This window comes from Rutilus rutilus (assembly GCF_951802725.1).
Source record: "Rutilus rutilus genome assembly, chromosome: 16".
NCBI lineage: Eukaryota > Metazoa > Chordata > Actinopteri > Cypriniformes > Leuciscidae > Rutilus > Rutilus rutilus.
This window is the reverse complement of record NC_140224.1, coordinates 11,919,339-11,940,920: the sequence shown is the minus strand read 5'-3', so window position 1 is coordinate 11,940,920 and position 21,582 is coordinate 11,919,339. Positions and strand designations below refer to the sequence as shown.

Sequence of the window (21,582 nt, the reverse complement as noted above, 5' to 3'; positions counted from 1 at the left end):
TGGTCACCCTATTTGTGAGGTATAGCCTACCTTCTTGTGCAAACATGAAAAAGAGTCATTGCCTGACAGGACAACGAGGCAACAAGTCAGCTGCCTAAGTTTTCGGATGCATCCAAGGTCTTTCTAAATGAGTCATTGAATCAATCACTCAACCCCTTCATCACTAATTGTGGAGTCAATCAAAACAGTGTTGTGTTGCTAGTAGTCACAACTGTTCTGCTGTGCCTTTGTTTGGAAATTAATTAAAAAAATTGCAAAATAGAGCAAAAACAATCAATATTCACAATACTGTGTTTAAAACTCACTGTTGTATAAAATCATTATCACATTTGCAATCATCCTGATATTCAGGAAAATAGCACTCTTGATCTTGTGATATACAAAAAACAAATACTCATGACGGGGCATTTTTATTCATTATGGTGGCATTTTTGCCCCAAGCCCTAATTAATTTCTATCTTTTGTGTCGATTACCACAGTGTAACAAAATGTAAATTTCGGCAAAAAAAAACACAAACATCACCCTTGATATCATACTGTACATGATAGACAAAGCTAGAAATAACAATAACTAGTTGTCACAGAAAAACAATACATGACAAAATATAGCCTAGGCTACAGACAATTTACAATTATGAGCAATGAACTAACTGTGCCTGGCATATCTTACTCTTAGTTGAACTGTTGTGCATGACAAATAGGCTTCATATTAGATTTGAACAACTTTTCTTGTGCAAAAAAACAAGAATTGAAGAGGCAACAATATAGTGTCATAGTATTTACATAGTATTTCACTTAAAAAATACAACAACAAAAAATCTCAAAATAGGAATAGCGTGATAGGATTATTGCTTACTGCCGAGCCGATTTTTGGCAGGAATGAAAACGAGGCTGTAAGGGGTAGCCACCCCTTACAGCCTCGTTTTCATTCCTGCCAAAAATATAGCGTTACCCATAAGGCCCAAATAATTTTTGGAGCAACTGTACTGTAAACGCCAGTGGGTGGCGGTAACGTGTAACCATCGCGCTCTACAGCAGACAGGGAGCGAGCGAAGAAGAGATTCTGGAGGGCCGTTTGAAAAGATTCACAGATCACATTGCGTGTAATATTAGTAACGCTCGAAAACTATACATTTTAGGATGTTTTAATACATAAAAAATCACGAAATGTTTTATTCATTATGAGCAAAGGACCTCAAGGTAATGTAAATCTCTTTCTTTTTGTCTAACCTTATGCGATCAGTTCGTGTTTAAAGGTTTAACGTTAGCGCTTTTGTGTTTTATACTTTCATTACTAACGTTAACGTTACACTCGCCGGATGTTGCCGTTTTTTTAAAATGTGTTTAACAGTGCAAATGTCCAAATGTTTCACTCCATAATAATTCGAGAAATCGATCATAATATCCTTATGATTTAACATCCGCATTTTATCCTTATTCTTTTTATCAAATTATCAGGTATTAAGTGGCGTAGTGTATTAGCTGTTTGTTTTTTTTTTTTTTTAATAAAACATGCTAACATGTTCAACGTGTAACGTTATTTGATCATTATTGACCAATGAACACAATCACAAAAAAGGCAAGGCTTGCTTATAACAAGGAGATACATTAATACATCACCGTCGAAATACAGCCTTTTGGGCATCTTGCCATCAAATTTATTGATACATTTGATAAAATAGGTTGGGAGGTGCAAGCTATAAAAGTCCATAAAAAAAAAAAAAAAAAAAAAAAACACTGACGAAAGGTCGATATTTGGATCTAACGTTAGGTCAAATGTAGATTGTAATACATCAGAATATTGTAGCGATATTGCATCCACCCCTAGTACGTTAGATGAAGACTTCAGCTGTATGTAATGTATTATGTAGGGCTGGCTTAAAAATAACAATTTCTCCATTTTAATTTACTCATTTTGATGAGCCAATGTTGATTTTTAACCAAAGAATCGACTTGTTTGCAGTTGATCCTTTCAAATTCAGTTGATCAAAAATTTTCAATATCATCATGAAATTCAAAACATTAAATTCCATGAACTTGTTAGTTAGCTAGAAAAATGAACTCCAGACTGGAGCATTTTGATATGATATATATTACATATTCGTTATATTTAACACTTTTTTAAGACCGCTACTATTTCAATGTTTATATTTAAAAAAAACTAATTTGAGGAGACAAGAAACATAATCATGTTGTTAAAAATGTATTATAACGTTATTATTATAACAAAATCTTACTTTTTTGCAATTTAAATGTTTGTAAACAAATCTTTGTATACAAACAAAGTTTATTTCTTTTACTTGAGAAAATGTTGACATGCACTGTACTAGATATATATATATATATATATATATATATATATACACACACACACACATTTATTTAAATTGAATCAAATTGTCAATGCCAAGCCCTAATATTATGTATTCCTTTATTATTTAATGTCTGTGTGAACCGGAAGTTGCGACCAACTTTTCAGGAAACAACATTTCGGAGAGGAAAGCAAATTTTAAGATTTTAATAATGTTTATGAAGACAAACATTTTTCAGTTGTGGATTAACTTGCATGTATTAATTTGTTCACCACAAGAATAGTAATGTTTGCTAACAAAATATGGTAAATTTAGATTTTCACAGATTTTTGTGTTACTTAACAGGTAGGCTATAAGTGAGAGGGTTTCTTGTATAGTTTACAGCATTGGTTGAGAGAATTTTGAAATGTAGGCCTAGTGGAAATATTTCCGATGGAACTGATATCGGATTGGATTAAACCAGTGAGTCAACAGAGTTCTGTTTGATGTTCTTTGATATTGTTTGATACCCAAAACCAGTTAGCACGGTCTATAGTCTAGTAGCTAAAACTGGCAAGAGACCAGTGAAAAGAGCAGGAAACAGGAGATTAAGTGATAGTAAGAATGAGCAGAGTTTATTGAATGAATAATCTTAGTTGTGTCTGTTTCAACTTTCAAGACTTCGTCTAAGCAGCACAAATTCAACGTATTATGCCAAAGAAGAAAAAACAGTAGTTTCACTACATTGTCCTGTGATTTTTAAAACCTTAAAATTTAGACATTGCCTTTAGCCTATTTGTGAAGGCAACACATCACATAACATAAAATGAAACAATAGGAAGCATTGCAAGAGCAAGCAAAATAATACAGTGGCTAGAATGCATTTTGGAACTCGACGAATGAGGAATTTGGGAATTACTCCTAAAATGTCCTTTTATTGTTATTATTTTTTAAAGTTGCAAAATAAACTTTTTTGGGTTAAAAATTATCCCAAATATTTTTTTGAGTAAGTACATAACCAGCCAGTGTTCAGAACTATCTGCTTGCCTTAGCTTGATTCAAAACGGTAAGCTTGTAATAATGTTTTTAATTCCAGTGGTACTGGTGGATTTCCATGGGAAATTCGAGCATGTCTTTGCATCATTACGTCACATCTGTACACATAAGGTGTCTCGGCTAGTAGGCTATATTGCGTGTGAGGATGTTGGAGGTGGAGATTTTTAGCCTTTTCTCACAGCACTTGATATAAACTTATCAATTTGATGGCGGATCCAGAAAGGTTCAAACGACAATCACCACCAGTGACAACTAGAGATTCACCTGTTGTAAAATGCAAAAGACATCGTTCGGACTTCGGAGTGGCTACAGAAAAAAAGAGACTGCAGCCGGGCCCATGCGAAAACAAGGATAAATATCGGAAGGGCATTAAATGTAGTCAATCAAAGCTGATGTTGTAACATTAACAATTTGAGAACAAAGTATAATTTGCACGGTTTGACATGATATGATAAGCAATCATTAGATTTAATCAGCGCGATTTACTGCAATGCTTTTTTTCCCTTAGTTGGTCAGAACAAAAGTGGATGTTACTTGTTCAGATGACATTTTCCGGTGAAAATTCTTATGTTGGTCATACTTCCAAAAAGTAGAACCTGTGATTCCGAATGTCACATAACACATTCTCCTCAAAACATTGGATTCATCCGCGCTGTGCCATGCCGAGACACAACCCATGTAAAGTTGATAATTCCGCGAATAACTGCATTTGCAGATTTCGAACAGAGATGGCGACAAAGAGGAAAAACTACGGACTGCAGCTTCAAATAAGTCTCTTATGCTCACCAAGGCTGCATTTATTTGATGAATAATACAGTAAAAACAGTAATATTGTGAAATATTAGGCTATTACAATTTAAGAGAAATTGTTTCTTTTTGATTATAATTTAAAATGTCATTTATTGCTGTGATGGCAAAGCTGAATTTTCAGCACTTTAGTCTTCAGTATCATATGATCCTTCAGAATTGTCCAAGTTTCAAGTCTTTAGGTTTGGTTTTAGGCATAGACTGTAAAAAAAGATGGACGACGCCCCTTCGCTCTCTTCCATTGATGAGAACTGAAGCCGCCAGAGTCCCGATATGGCGCTGACATATTGGAACTTGAGTCTGCGCAGTAGCGATCTCGGGACCAGACCTGCGCAGTAGTGAGCAGGAAGTAAAGCCGCGAAATCAACGCTCCGCCCTCACTCTCGCAGAATGCACTCAGGGAGAGTGGATTCTGCACACTTTTTAAAAAATTGATTGCAGTACGACAAGAGGCTTGTTAAAATAAAGTAAATACAATCTCCTCAGTCCTCCGAAGATCCCGAAAAAAATGTCCGTTGGTGCTTCAGTGACTACTTCGCTCGAGAACCTGTCAATCACAGCTGTCAATCATGACGTTACACCACCGCATCACGTAACTAACTAAAAACCAACTTATTTTTGAAACAGACACTTGAACTTACATCAGCGTGATAAAAACGACAGCAAATGAAAGAAACCACCTTTGGAAAAAAGATATTTGAAGTGTAATTTAATTGTTTAGTTGGTCTCACGTCCCGTTGAATAACATGGGGAGGCGGGGCTTATGACCTATACTAGGACCAGTCACCGGGGGGCGATCGAGATGTTTTGGCTTCACTTTTCAGGGCTTGTGCGGCACGCTTGGTTTTAGGTCACAAAACCAATAGGGTTTCTAGCATTTGCACTTTAACTTACAATAATAATAATAGTCATATTTAATAATAATAATTTAATAAAGAAATTCCCATAGATTAACTAACATGCATGCTCATAAACTTGTTTCAGTTAAAAAAATGACAGGAGATCTGTTTGGTGGTGTGAGGAGCCAATCCTTCTACCTGCATGACGTGAAGAGACATCAGTCTGCCACACTCACTGACATCATCATCCATCTGGGAGGGGTGAGAGATATCATTCTTGTCATTCATCTGTACAGGACAAAGCAGGAAATTGTAGTAATGGTTTCCCTATATTCAAAGTCATGTTATTGATGCAATAGTGGATCAAATTCTGTCTTTTGATTGTTTCGTATAGAAAGTAGACAGTTTCCTCACTAAGGATGTGAATGTGGTCGTGACGGGCACTAAAGAAGCTCATAGTGATTTGCTGGTGGATAGTTCATGTACTGCAGGAGGGAAACAATCTGGAACCCCTAAGCCTCTGGTAAGTACCCAATCCCTTCATACGTTATAGGTGTCTTTAGCTACTATGTACTTTCATAAGTGCATTGTACCTAACATTTTTGTGTGTTTGTCTGTTCATGTTGTATTGCAAAACACTTTTGCTGCTATTAAGGATACGGGTAAGGTTATGGACAGGTTTGGTGGTATGGTTAGGGTTGAAGGGTTAGTTCACCCAAAAATGAAAATGATTCCATAATTTACTCACCTTCAAGCCATCCTAGGTGTATATGACTTTCTTCTTTCAGCCAAACACAATCAGAGTTAGGCCATTTAAAAAAATATCCTGGCTCTTCCAAGTAGGGCTGTAATCAACCAAAGAAAATCTTGGTCGACTGAAGTCCAGAAATTTTCGACTAAAAATGACGTTAGGAAAAAAAATGTTAAATTAATTAGCTGCGCACTGTGCGCTGTAATTGGTAGCCTTGTTGTCCGCCTAAATTAATTATAAATAAACATAAAAAACTAGTAGGCTATTTGCAGTATATTAAATCGTTTTTTACCTAATTATTTTGCACTGAAATTTGTCTTGACACGACTCTGTCGGCTCTGACAGCGTTGCATCACGTGCACCTGCACAATATCAGTATCAACTATGTTGTCAACTAGTGATATCACAAGAACTTTTGAGGAATATGCAACATAATTTAGACAATTGTTTTTGTCATATGTATTATAATAACTGACAGACACTATCATTTCAGCCGCTCTGTGCAGCTCGCACAGAGTGAGGCTGAACATAGGAGCTCAACTTCGCGGCTGAGACACGAATAGACTATTACCTTAAAGCTTTTACTCTTAAACACAAAAGGCACGTCCACTTTAATAAAATAATAATATTTATTAAACAAACCAGATCAAGTAATAATATTCAGCAAACCTTCTAGTAGCCTACTTTCTTCAATCTGTCTCTCTTCTCCAGTGGGTTGGGCTAATCCAAAAGAAGTGAAAACAAGGGGGGTGTTCTGAAGACAGACTGTTACCTGTGAAACAGGGGTGCTCTGAAAACACCCCCATTAGCAATTAGTGCTTTCCACCTGATGAAATGAACGCGGCAAAACTGATGAAATGAACGCGGCAAAACTAATGAAAGGAACGTGGCAAAAAATCGACCAATCAGAATTTTGGTCGAGCCAGAACGTATCGACCAAATAATCGACTAATCGACTGGGAGATTACAGCCCTACTTCCAAGCTTTATAATGGGAGTGAATGTTATCTTAGGCCCTGTTTACACCTGGTATTAAGATGCGTTTTGATCGATTGGATCACAAGTAGACAGAGGGAGACACATACCCATTTACACCTGGTGTTTTAATCCATCTTTTTTGTCCATTTTCAACCACTTCTGTCCTGATTTCTTCAAAGGGGAGGATCAATGGGTGGGTAAATCTATGGGCTTTCTCAGATCTTTTGATATAATGGACAAAATAAGCTTGTGTAATTTACATATGAACGCGCACGGAGACATCGGAAAAACACTACGAAAGCAATCCGGTTGAATGCGTTTTCGACTATTTCTAGAAGTGGTTGAAAGTGGATAAGCTCAAAACGTTTTAGACCCCATTTACACCTGTGTTTAACTTCATCCACTTGTGATCGGATTGACGAAAACGCATTTTAATACCAGGTGTAAACAGGGCCTTAGATTTTGAAGCCCAAAAAAGCGCATCCATACATCATAAATGTGTTATTCAGTGGTTCCCAAACTGGGATATGTGAGGTGACGTGAACAAAATGCTGAGTTTTGCTGTTCATTTAATTCTACCCCACCTTAAAATAACATTAAAGTGCCCCTATTAAGCTATTTTAAAGTTTCCTAATGATGTTTTGGAGTCTCCTACTACAGGTTTACATGCATCAAAGGTAAAAAAACTTTTTCATTTCCTCATAATATACATTTGCACATCACCACATTTTCAGTGATTCTCAAACGACTCGTCAGATGAATCAATCTCTCTAAATCCCTCCTTTCCGGCAGCTACTCTGCTCTGACTGGCCAGACAGCTCAGTCTGTTGTGATTGGTCTACCGTGTACAGCTTGTGTCGAAAACAAAAACGCCCATTGCCATAACAACGTCAGCTCTGCGTGTCCTGAGGCTTCCTACACCGTAAACTAAACACAGTAACAAACAATGACTCGATTTTACCATATTAATCCGACCGCGAGTTCGATGATGAAACATTGAAAGAACTAGTTATTCAACCCAAACCTCCATCGCAAGGACGACTCGAGCAGGATGTTTCTCAGTGATACACTACTCAGTTTGAAATGCATTATGAGATGTTGCAACTGTAACTGCTGTGATATCATGGTGAAGATTAATTTTAACCACTGATTCTTCACATGCTCATACTTGGGCAGTGAAAAAAAAAAAAACTGGCTTTACCTTCACATTGTAGAGCACAGCGTCTTCTCGACATGATGCTATCCAGTATCCACAGGAATCAGCTGTTGGTTTGAGGTTCAAGTTTTCCCTGGTGTCTGCGCGCGCAATAAGTGGGTGGGCAATATGCTAATGTTTCGTCTTGACATCACAACGAAACGGCTTATGACTCGTTTAAAAAACGATTCATTTCAGAGTCGACTCTTACTTTATATACGGTGCACTTTCAGATTTAAAACTTTGCAGGATGTTTTCATTCACTTAGAGCTATGTTACACACTACATGAAAGGTAGTTTTCAAAAATCCATAATAGGGGCACTTTAAAACTGAGCATGTATTTCTAGCAGGTAAAATGCGATAAATACATGACATCCAATCAAATTACCTCATCTTTCGCAGTCAAAACAGCATCCACACAAGCACCGTGCATATGATAGGTTTCATATTCTATGTCTAATATGTCAAAAATAAAAATAAAAACGTATCTTGTCTCCTCACATTCAGTTATGATTGACTCCATTTAAATGATCACAGACAGACTTTTAAACCACACAGAATCATTATTTCTGTTACAAATATTCAAATGATCACAGAAGTACTTATAGTTTGGATATAAACACTGGTACCTATCATGGTAGCGATCAAAATAGAGTAAATCACCTTTTGAAAGTAACTTGGTGCTTCAAATAACTAAATCTTTATTGTTATCATTGTTACGCCACTAGGTGGCGACAAGTGACTCTTAAAAAATGTATTTGGCATGACTTATTCATTCAAGAGATTCATTCAAAAACGTTGAATCATCCAGTAATGAAAAGTATTTATGAATCATTCATTCAAACTGATTTGTTAAAGTAATTTATTCAAATTAATTAAGCATTTTTAAAGCCACTGCAGCAATTAATATTTTGTCAGAGACTAGTAAGTTACATGTTATTTAGTTTAGTTGTCTGTACAGAATTGTGGGAGAATCGGGATCTCTGTTTGAAATAGTTTATTGAGGGCCCTCCCGCGCTGAATCCTGATTCCTCCCAAGGTTTTTTTTGGGGGGCGCGGGGGGGGGGGGGGGGGGGCACATTCACCTTTGTCATTTTCCATACAGTATATGAAAGCTCAAAGTTTGCACAGGGATGTTTGGTAGCTAATAATGGCTTTTAAATGTCTTTTCACTTCAAGATTTGTGGCAGTCGTGGAAGAGCGTTACTGGAAAAAGCCATCCACAGCAATGTAAGTCCACACCTGAATTTATGTGTCGAAAATCCTTCTTTATTTTACTTTAATGCAATGCGTGCATTTGGTCCTACTTGTCATCTCAAAGTTAATCCTTCACAATCTTCATTATATAAAGTTTTAGGATTTGGAAAATATAAAACAATGATGTGACAATAGGTAAATAGGTCAATTTGTGATGTGACCATGTATACTGTCTTGGAAAGACAGTCAGATTTTCTTGCTTATATTCAGTCATGCTAGGAAACATTATCATCAGATTTTACTGTTGTCATTAAAGCAAAAATGGGGACACCTTATACCAATACAATCTCAAATTCACAGTTTTTCAATATTCAGATTGTAACACTGATCATCATAACTATGTGTTATTTCTAATGAAAAATAATTGTATTAAGTTAGAGGGAAAAAGCTAAATATAAGACCATATAGTGGTCTAGTCACTATTTACTATAGTGGTCTCTGCCTTTTGAACCCACCTGAATTTTGTACCAAATGTCTGGTAGCCAGTACATTTTTTGATGTTTTAAAACATGACTAGTATAATAAAAAAAGTGGCTGCCTTTCAATTTTTTTTATTTGTCATCAGATTAAGCCAGTGTTATTGTTGTTGACAGTTGAATGTTTGTTGTTGCAGGAGAAGTATCAGAGCAGTGTGCTGGCTAATGCTCGCTCATGGGGAGTCAAGGTCTACAGTGTAGATGGTATCCTTTCATGTAACGGCTGCCAGTGAGCACTTGACAATATGTATATCAGTCACACAAGCTGCTTTTAGGCCATGGTCACTCACAGCAGCAGAATACGGATGTCAGTCAGTCAAACTCACGTGCATAATCACAACCGCATTCTTGGAAACTCTCGCTGAGTGAACGCAACCGGACTGGGCTTAATTGTTGTTTGTTACATCATACAGTGTGAGAGAGCCACTCTGCGCTGCACAAACGCTTTTAAAAAAAAAGAATTGACTATTTATGTTTCATGAACAAAGTACATGGTTTGAGAAGTATCAGCAATTTCAATATTCAGGTGTACTATTCTTTTCTTGACCCTGTGGCAACTGGAAAGCTTTCCATATGAAGTGTTGCGTAAAGGGTATCACAATTGCCAATTGTTTTAGATAATCTTCAGTCAGAGGTCTGTCACATACTATTTAACTCTTTCCCTGCCATTGACAGATGTCCGGCTTTCCGTGTTTTCACTGTTATACGGTAGGGGGCGCCTCTTTTAGGCCTCTTTTAAAAGAGTACTGAATCTCCGGATCAAAAGACATGTGAAATGGCAGCAGAAACGAGCGGTATCACATGTAAGCAGACGCATATGTAAAATAACGCGATCATCAACATTAAACAGCATCTAAATCAAAACTGCCTAATGTTACTGAATGAAATGTCGATCCAGGAGGATCGGAACTGGATGTAGTCTTTCACAAAAACACAATTTTCTCAGCTTTTTGCTCAAAATGTAGCTCTTTTAAATGAAACGTACCCACATTTAAAGGAGCCGTATGTAAGATTGTGGCCAAAACTGGTACTGCAATCACTTTCAAATTACTGTAGAGCGGTGTATCCCCTCCCCCTCCCCCCTGACTCGAGGTTGCCAGATAGGCTGCAGGATCCAGCACGAACGTTTGTAGCTGCAGCTGTGGTAACTAGAGCTGAGCTGGCAACCCGGATGCCGAAACACTACTGACTTCGTGATTGGTAGATAGGTGGAGGGTGGAGCATCAGGCCAAAACACAACATGACAACATCAACATCAGTTGAGGGCTGCAACTTCACTTTTAAATGACAATATCCTGGCCGGACTACTGTTGTCAGTGATATAAGTATTTGAAATGAACATGATTTCTTAATGTCTAGTGACATATCAGGGCCATTTTATGATTAATTGAAATAAATTTCTTACATACAGCTCCTTTAAGTGTTGATAAAAAAGGAATAAATGAAGCTAGAATAAAACGTGTTTTTTGTTGTTGTTTTTTTAAGCAGAGGGTCTGTTGTTTCTTTTGATATATTGCATATTCATAAAACAAAATATTCTGGCAACTTCTTCAAAACCACTGGAAGTGAAAGAGTTAAAGGGGAATGTCATGAGGAATTACATTTTCCTGTTCAAAAGTTTACATCCCTGGCTCTTAAAGTAGTGCGTTTCCTTATTAAGCCTCGGTGTGTTAGCCAATGAAAACGGGGCATTTAAATATCATAGACAAATAATTAAAAACCACAGCATTGCAATTTCTTTGAGTGCTAATGAATGGTCTTCTTACAAGAAATCAACACTAGAGATCACTATATATACAATTTGATTTTAAAGTTCAGTGAATGTGATATACTAATATGTATTCATAGGATTATGTTGTGGACCTCCATTATTAAATAAGCTATGATATGAATTAGAAGCACATTATTTTCTTATGACTGTACTTTCTGTTTTTTTCTTTAACCTAAATGACAGAATTTCTAAAGTTTATCAATCATCTAAATCAGAAAATGAGGACAGCTAAGGTAATGTACTGTACTTAATTTGTTTCCTGTCAAACATTAGTTTCTTATTCGCACAAACTAATTTCACATACTTTCTTTCCAAACAGAAAAAAAGCAGCAAACTTACAGCTCCTCATGTTAAAGGTTCGTAAACTACATAAACATGTCCTTGTTGTTGTAGTTGTTCTAAAGTAAATATAAGACTAGCTTTAATATTTTGTGCACACCTCTATACCTGAGAAACCTGAGTGTAGAGGTGGCATATGCTGTGGAGTGATAATACTGAGTGTCTTCACACAGCTGGAGTCTTGAAGGGTCCTTATCTGAAAGTGGAAGACTTCAGTCGGTGAGTTTTAGGCCTCAGTCTTATTCTCTTAACCCTATTTTCAATTTAGATGGTATTTTATACTTGTATATTATACCTAATTAAATGTTTTTTAGTTTTTTTTTTAAATGTTAACTGAAATATTACTGAGGTTGTTTCAGCCTCTTGTACTGTGATCAAATAATGAGTCAAGATGATGTCAGTCATGGCTGATATCACTTTTGGTTCTTTCAAGACTGTGGAAATGGGATGTCAAGTCCTGTATATTACATTGTGTGTACAGTGTGTGTGTTTTTTTTTTTTTTGTAGATCATACAGTGTTTTTAATAGATCATACTGAAAACTGCAGAAATATTATGAGTAGTAATATGTTATTCCAATCACAGCCAGTGTCTCTTTAATTAAATTGGTAGGTTGTCTGTTGTCAGATTTTATTTTAATTAGATTATTTTAATATATCTTTATAATCAAAATCCTAATAACTGTCTGTTTTTAATATACACAGTTAGATATATTTGATTGTTTGCATTGTGAAACTTTTTTTTGGTCCCCATGCAGCCCCATTAACAAGGCTAATGTTTCAGCTCAGGTCACTGCAGTTTTAGTAAAGTTAATTATCAAAATGCACGGCGCATCCAAAGGGCCACCCTGAGGCCAGTCTGAAAGGTATCTCTTCCCTCCCCTGCAGAGGATCTGTGTGCACAGGGCAGCTCTTGGCTAATGAAAAGATCTTTTGTGTTTAGCGCTGCTGCTGTTGTAGACGTTGATCCTATATATACTAGATCCTGATGCATATGGGTGATTAAGCCCATATTATGCATTATACATTATACTGTACATATTACATCAACATAAAGACTACAAGAAATACTACAATGACATATAAATAGTCAGATGAAGTGGGCAAGTAGCATGCCATTTTACTGTCTTCAGCAAAAAAAAACACCAAGAAATGTTCTTAAATTTTCATTATTTGGCTGCATGTCAGATTTAGTCAAACACGTTTAGGGAACCCTTTACAATAAAGTTCTGTATGTTTACATTACTTAAATGCAATAACTAACACATGATTAATACTTTTGAACATTTATCTATTTTGTTTAATGTTAATGTTAATTTCTACATACATGATGTGAAACTTGATGTGTTATTGCAGTGGTTTCCTGTCAAAACTATATCAGTGGTATTGATTTTACTGCTGACAAAAAGTTATCAAAAGATTGAATCATTGTGCAGATGTGGGCCCATATATTTTTGGATGTGTCAAGTTGCCAAGTTATTAAACTCAAAACACAATAGTTTCACATGACATTGTTTATTGGAGGCTCAAGTTTGATCATGACAACAACACTGATGAATCAGGCTGCTTTACAGGTGCACACACACAATCCCTCACCCTGGCTCTTACAAAGTTTGTGTAGAATGCAGTAGGTCATTACAATTGTGTACAATATCTTCAATATTACAATCACTGTGTTTCTGTGAGCATCACAATCTTACCTTATGGATGCTAAAACCATTCAATTGCTAGTTTTGTGGTTTATTGCAAGGATTTATTTTGGGATGCACCGGTACTATCGGTATCCGATACTGCACTTGTGTACTCGTACTCATTAAAATGCTCCTATACCAACAACCGATTCCACACAGCGTGTACATTACAGTGCTTGTGACAAAGAAACACAGACAACAGAACAAACAGAGAGCAGAATGGGTATATCAGAGAAGGATGTCTATGAAGTAAATTTATCTAATTAACAGAATATTAAACAAATGAAATAATCACGCTATAGCTGCTATGCGTGAGCTGATAAGCGACACAGACGCCCGAGCTTGTCGATCGCATCCCTTTTTCACAGACATTGCTGGAAAGTTTGCAGTTCGGTCGGATATGGCAATAGCAAAGACAGTAAAACGTGGAGCATATGCTAACAATAACTTAACGAGAGCGAGAGAGAACTTCTGTTGTATGTTCTTGATTGTTAATCGCTCACTCAGCACACGTCTATTGGATTAAAACTAAATCTTATGTGCAAGTAAAAACATGAACTGTTACATGATTTATGTATAATGAGTGGTTCCCTACATTATTACAGGAAGGGGGTACAGTAATTACATGACTGTTTTCAATACGTTTTCTGTCCACAAACATCTGAAGAGCGTGTCCAGAAAGCAGTCTCTCAGACGGCACGCATATAATGTCTGCTTCCACGTACCTTGTGAGCTGGTATAGTCGCGCCAGTCCTAACCTTGCTTGAAGGGACAAACTCACACAAAATTATGTCAAAAAGCCTGTATAGGCATTAGGCAAGTATTGGCACAACTGGGCCAGTAGAAACAAGTTATCATTGAGCCCTGCTGGACAGGCTCTAAATATTCTCTGTGCTATTAAATTAAAGATAAAAATAATAGCAATAATATGAACAGTGAAAGACAACAGTAGCTCCTACAATACATTTTAACAGGCATAATTAGGAGTAAAAAATAACTGAAGGAAATATCTATTTCCTAAGCCAACTAATTTGATTCATATTCTTTTGGTTTCTCTGCCCAATATTTGTAAAAATTAAAAATGCAATGAAAATACAGGCATCGGTACTCTGTATCGGCAAGTACTAAAAATGAAAGGATCGTATCGGACTTGTTCTGGAAATAGTGGTATCGGTGCATCCCTACTAGTTAGTCTGCACATCTTCCCCAAGTTAAGAAGGATAAAGAAAACCACAATCTTCCACGCAGTGGTCTGTTGTTGTTTTTGTTTCAAGATGAGTTGCTCAACTGTTGGCAGATTAAACTCAACTCACAGTTATAATTCATCATATGATTGTGTCAGTTAATTGAAATATTAAAGGCTGAATTTCTACCCAGAAAGTACTACTGAAGTAATTAAAAAGTCGCTTAGTTATTACCAAAGCTCTCTCTATTTAGTTGTAGATCATTAAACCGTTACACTGCCTCAGAAGTCTGTCCAAAATCAAGTCAAGTTACCATTATTTATATAGCGCTTTTTACAATACAGATTGTTTCTGAAGCAGTTTTATAGTGAGAACAGGAAGATAATGCAACATAGTTTTTTTTTCTGCTGTACAGCAGATCTAGAAGAAAATAGTGTCATTGTCCAGCTCAGTGTTCAGTTCAGTGTTGATTCATTTCTGTTGTAAAAAGTTATTCATTTAGTTATTTTTATCTCCACAGCCAATCTGGAGAAAACAGTGATGTCATCATCCAGCTCAGTTCAGTTCACATATAATGGTGTCAATGCAGGCAGATCAATAATATTGTTGAATATTAAGTGTCCCCAACTAAGCAAGCCAAAGGTGACGAAATCAGGCAACTAAAAAGCCAGCGAGGCAATAAGTCAGCTGGCTAAGCTTTTGGACTAAACCAGTGTTCTTGCTCCCCTGTGTCCTCAGTGAAAAAAAAAAACCAATATTAGAATTTGATCAGAAATTCTGTCATTTACTCACCCTCAAGTTGTTTCAAACCTGTATGAGTTTCTTTCTTCCGCTGTACACAAAAGAAGATATTTTGAAAAATGTTGGTAAACAAACAGTTAATGGACCCCATTGTCTTCTAAAGTATTTTTTTCCTACTATGGAAGTCATTGGGGTCCATCAACTATCTGGTTACCAAAATTCTCCAAAATATCTTCTTTTGAGTTCATCAGAAGAAAGATATTCATAAAGATTTGAAACAACTTGAGGGTGAGTAAAGGATGACAGAATTACATTTTTTTTTTTTTTTTTTTTTAAGTGAAGTATTCATTTAAAAAATGTGGATGCAGCATATTAGTCAACAGCGTGTCAGAATAGCTTGAAATGTTCTGTATCGTCACATGCTAAATCTCAACTCAAAATTACTGCCCGTTTGGTACGTAACTGACAATTTAGTTATAACTTTGTCAGCTGCATAAAAATATATAGATTGGTCTAGTGAAAAAGACCAATTACCCCTTTACTTGTCAGACTAGTTCTTAATATACTGGCTTTATGAAACAGGTCTTTTGTTTAGTTTTTTTTGTAATTATTCAAAATTATAGTTATCCATGGTTTTCATATTAATCACAGTTCTTATAACATTTACATTTATGCATTTGGCAGACGCTTTTATCCAAAGCAACTTACAATGCATTTCTAGGTATACATTTTACATTCTTATCAGTTCTTGCTTTCCTTGGGAATCAAACCCATGACCTTGGCGTTGCAAGCGCCAACGCTCTACTGTCTGAGCTACAGGAAAGCTCAACAACTTTTGTAGTTATTAGTTATTATAATAATTACAATTATACATAGAATATTTTTAAATCAATTTGAAAATGAAAATGAAATGAAGACAAAAGTTGACTAAAAGTGAAATGTTTTCTCCAGTTACAGCAGGTTACGCGTTTTCAATACAAATATATACATTTTAATGTATCCATTTGTCATCTACCTAATACTTTGCAGTTTAAATGTTTTGTTGTTTCTTAAATTTTCAAAAACAAAAATCTGAGATATGAAGATATGAGATGGGTAGACTTAGTGTCCTCTAGATAGAAAATGAGATGACTTGTTCAAAGAAGCTTGTCATTTTGTTTAATCTATGATTTTGGTTTTATAAACAGGAAGTTCAGACCATTCTATGCACAGACTCTGAGTTTCCCAATGATGATTTACTCAGGCAAATATAGCCCTTTTGAGCCCCTCATTCCTCGTCAGTCTGGTAGAAGCAAGGATGAAGATCCCAGCAAGGACAATTTCAGGTATGTTCTTTGCTTTTTGAGAAGTTGGTAATCAAATCTACATTGTCACTTAAATCTGTAAGGTGGCTTTTTTTTTTTTTTTTTTACTTAGGAAGAAGGAAGAACCCACTAGCAGCTCCCATAAGTTGCAGACTGTGCCACTTACAGCAAGCGCCACACCCAAAGGCCCAACTAAGAAAAGTTCAGGCTATTGCGAGTGCTGCCACATGCCATACAAAGACCAGTATGAGGTGAGTTCATTTGTTATTTTGTTTGCAAAAATTGTGATACCAAAAAGATTTTGCCAGACGCTTTAATATCAATTAGGGCTGTCACTAATCCTTGATAAATTTCTCGATAAATATAATCCTCTATTTCAATTTGCCCATGTCGAGTAACTGGCAAAATACCGGAGGTGGCACATTCCACAGACGAGAATCCATGAACCTCATCATTAGATGTGCGTCTCAGAGCTGAGTTTGCATGTTTTGATCTCCACATATGAGTTCAAGAAAATAAGTAAACAAATATTAAAGATTACGTAAACATTTGAATTAAATGTTGTTTGGCCAATATTAAACACTGATTTGATCTGCTTTAAAGTGTAACCACATCAGGCCACTGGCACCCTCTGCAAGCATTTCTTAATATACATAATATAAATCATCTTATGTACATTTTGTATTATATGTATTTTTTTGCAGTGTTGTTCTATAAAACCCTATGACTACTTGCTTTTAATATTTAATTTGAACCAAATAGTATTCCTCGTTGTTGTATATGTATTTTAAGTCATTTTAAAGTCTTTTTAATTGCTATTTTAATTAGTTACCACCAAAAAAATATCAGATTACTCAATTAGTCGTCAAAATAATCGATGATTACTCGATTACCAAAATAATCGTTAGTGACAGCCTTAATATCAATTACCAGGAGGCACTGAAATTCAAATCCAAACTTGCCTATAGTGGTGCAACGGATCTGAAAAATTCACGGTTTGGATTATGTATGGTGTTTGCGTCACGAATCGGATAATTTTTCGGATCAGAAAGAAAAATGTTAATTCATTACTTTGGGTATGTCGATATCACAGCAAAAACTGCTAGCCTATCTAATAAAGTTAAAACATTATTAAAGACAAGTGAACAGTCAGTAATAAAATAACAAATACACAAATTATAAGCATAAATGAATACTACATAACAAAGTTACAAAGTCTAACAGTACTATTCAGGTACATAAATTAATAAGACCTAAATGTAAAATAACACTATTTGTTTACTGTAGAAATTAAATATAGATTTGTCTTTTGTTGAAGCTGTATTTTGTTGTTTTATTAACATTAATGACATAGACAGCAGCAGGAATATTAGGATGCTGTCACTTTAAGACTGAATGCACAGACCTAAAATACTGACTTGGGGTTTCTTTCTTAACTGTTCAATTAATCCGCAACTCGCATACATGCTGAACTATGGGGCCTGGTCTATACGGATCACGGGTCAACTGCGATCCGTTGCACCCCTACTAAGATCTCATTTGATAGACATCAAATTCTTTTTCTTTCTTTTTTTTCTTAGCACTTGCAATCTGAGAAGCATCGTTCTTTCATTCAAAATGACAGTAACTATGCTGTAGTGGACCAACTAACTGCTGGCATGAATGCTAGCTTTGTTTGTAATTCAAATCAAGAAGTGGATCCAACTCTAATCAAGTAAGGGCCTATTTTACAAAAGCTTTCTTTGATTGGAAGCAGTTCATGTGATTGACTTTCACTGTTGCCATGTTGACAGTACAACACTGAATGTTTCTCTGTTTTAACTCTGTTTACTCTTTTCTTCAGGTCATTGGCAGACTTCTCTCCGTTACATTTGAATCATTTAATTGAAATGCAGAATACTGTCAGAGAGGATGAAACATTTCTGCAGACTCTACTGGTTGAAGACTGTGGTCATGTACCGCCAATTACTGACATATTTTCTTCAGCTTTAGACAACAGAGAAAACTTTCCTGAATCTAGCCACAGTCCATCTGGTCAACAAAATGCGACCTCACATCTTGATAGAATTCAAAATAACTGCCCTGATCCTCTTGATCATGACAAATTAGGCCTTTTCATCAGCTGCACCACAAAGGTTCAAGACTTTCAATCTGGTGTTCTCTGCATGGATATAGTCCCACATCAGTTTTTCTCAAAATCCCAGTCTATAGAGAAGAAACTCAAAAGCCTCTCTTCTGACACACCCTCAGAAACTCAGTCTAAAATGCTCATCCTAAGCTCCTCCAGAGATGACAAAATCCCATGCACCATCTCTGTTGATGAATATGTTCCTGAAACTCAGGATCGATGTGAAAGTGGTCATGATCGACTTGCATTGCATATGTCAGAGAGTCTTACAGGTGCTGTTCTAAACACAGTCTGCTCACAAAATCAAAAACAGACCTGGGACCAAGGTTCAAAAATGTGGTCAAACAGCCCTAAAATGCTACTCCATGGAAGGGAAGATTCTGAAAGTTGTGGCCAGTTTGTGATGGAAAATAGAAAGTTGTCTTCAACAAAACAATTGTTAAGATTGGCCCAAGATAATGTTGGGTCTCCAGAGTTTGGCATCTCTTACTTTTCATTTCCCCATTTACTACCATTTCCACATTTGTCAGATTACCAATTTTCTATAGTTAACTTTAAAAAGCGCTGCAGGTCCTTCACTCCAAGTCCAAAACTTGCAAAGAGAAGAAAGATTAGTCAAAGTGAAAAGCCAAAGCTATCCTGGAATTGCAGTGCTCCTAGAATAAGACGGTACTCATCTGTACTTTCCACCATTTCTTGTTTGCCAGTCCCCAAGGTGGGTTTTGCTACAAAGATAAATAATCGAACTGGAGGTGCCTTACCGGAAACCCATGAATCATCACTGAAAGAATCTTCTTTTGCAAAGCTGATCCCAACGCAGCCTTCCCTAAAATATTTTAATCCTCCCAATACCCACTATTTGCCTCAAGTTGACCAACAGGACAATGACGCAAGTCAAACTTGTGTCCATGTTGAGCAGTCACATGAATTGTTTCCAATCAAAGATCCAGTGGAATCCCAAGTAACCACTTACTCATCTGATTTGGACCCTCCTCGGTTGGTTCCCTTTTTCCATGAAGACCATCGACTCCAGTGCCGTCAATATCATGATCCTCCAGAATTGTTTCCCGAAGATACCTCCCATACATCAGTCAGTAAAGACTCAAACAGCTCATTCCAGTCACAGTCCGGAGCCTCTGTTTGCATTGAATCTGCTCTGCTCCCTAACCTCACGTGGTCCATGGCCTCCTCAGAATCAGATTGGGATTCTGGACTCTTGTCATGGATTGCAACTGCTGTTCCTCTTCAGGCTAAAGGGGGGCATGATGACCTGGGTCAGTTACTACAAAAACCACACACTGCCATGCAGGATGGAAGCTATACATCACGGTTGTGCTCTATACTGCAACCCTCTTGATTCACATTAATGTTGCCACAATACACAATAGGACAATTGCGACTTGATGAATTCAATCCTAAATCGGTCGATTCCTTCACTCTACATTCTCATTAGTGACTCATTTTCTCTCATTTTCACATATACAATTAAATTAAGATTATTATCACCATTAGTTGAGAAATAAGACTTATTGACTGAATTGTTGTGAAAACCTTTGTATTTTATGTAGAACATTTATTTATAGAGGTGGGCTTCTGTACACCTCTTTGCAGCGAATGTGTAAATAATACCAGCGTTTTCCACATATGTTCTATTTGATAAAGATTGTAGTGATAATGAATCAGTCATGTCTTACATCAATATTTATACATATTGTCAAGCATATCAGACATTCAATTTCAGTGTTGTACGTTTGTCTCCTAGTATGCGATATCTCACCACAACCAAGCAAACATAGTATTAATCAACAGTTGACAAGTATTTCATGCTCTCCTCTTCGAGTGACCTCCATGACGTCTCTTTTGGCTCTCTCTTTCCCTCGGTTTTGACCATGACTTTTCAGCAGCAATATCCGGGAACATGTGCTGGTATTGAGACTTTAATGAGGCTTTGCTGGAGAGGGCATTATCCAATTAGTTTAAGTGCTGTGTCTGGCCTCTCTCCAGTTTAGAGGCAGTGTTGATGGTAGAACAATGCTGTGGTGGATTTTGAAGAACATGCAGGGTAGAATACACTGTGAAGGCAGAAATGTCCTGTGGTTTCATGAAGGTCTTTGAGGTATTTTGAGGTCATTTTTTTTAAAACCTTTCCGATTTCCTGCAAATGTGCTTTAAAAGGTTTAGTGGTATGGCTTGTACAATGGACAATGTTTTAATTATTCGATGCTAATTAATGTTTAATGTCATCTATTAGTGACCGAACTATGTGCATTCATATGATTAGTTCTGAAAGGAGTATGTGGATGGAGCATGTACCACTGCTGTCTCTGTAGCATGACCAAAATTTTGAACTTGTATGGTTTTCCATAAACACTGGAAATCTGCCTTATAAAGAAAGCCTATGGGCAATTATACATGTTTTAAGACCAATTCCTGAATAAATGTAGAGTTCTACAATATATACTTTTTTATTATTATATAATTTTTACTGTATGTACCTTTTTTTGGTATTTGTACAGTTCTATATTAAAAGCCGTTTACTTCAAGAAGATGCTAATTTACTAGTATTGAGTTTCATGCATTCTTATTAAAATCAGACAAAATGGTCAGTATGTGTGCTTATTTATGTAAAACATTGACTTGTGTTGAATGATGTTATCTTCTAATGTTTGCTAGTCTTTAGTTTCAGGTAGATATTGTGTTTGTTTATTACAGGGAGTTTTTTTATGAATGGGTCTGTTATGTTGAAGGAGCTATAGGGCAATGGCAAGTGTTTTGA

At 36.3% G+C, this 21,582-nt stretch overlaps 1 protein-coding gene across 2 annotated transcripts; it reads left to right on the top strand.

Moving 5' to 3' along the window:
- Positions 1 to 1,000: 1,000 nt before the first annotated feature.
- Positions 1,001 to 21,360, top strand: dbf4b (DBF4B-CDC7 kinase regulatory subunit). Of its 2 annotated transcripts, none has more exons than XM_084433587.1 (12): positions 1,001 to 1,200; positions 5,139 to 5,254; positions 5,388 to 5,516; positions 9,097 to 9,147; positions 9,788 to 9,854; positions 11,605 to 11,654; positions 11,741 to 11,777; positions 11,934 to 11,979; positions 16,562 to 16,699; positions 16,791 to 16,929; positions 18,259 to 18,392; positions 18,522 to 21,360. In XM_084433587.1, exons 1-12 carry the CDS (start codon positions 1,182 to 1,184, stop codon positions 20,161 to 20,163), a joined length of 2,568 nt encoding a protein of 855 aa, XP_084289713.1. In that variant the 5' UTR covers positions 1,001 to 1,181; the 3' UTR covers positions 20,164 to 21,360. The 2 variants fall into 2 exon arrangements, 1 of the variants encoding a protein (XP_084289713.1); XR_014630065.1 differs by having other exon boundaries at positions 1,064 to 1,200; positions 16,795 to 16,929; positions 18,522 to 18,662.
- Positions 21,361 to 21,582: the final 222 nt, after the last annotated feature.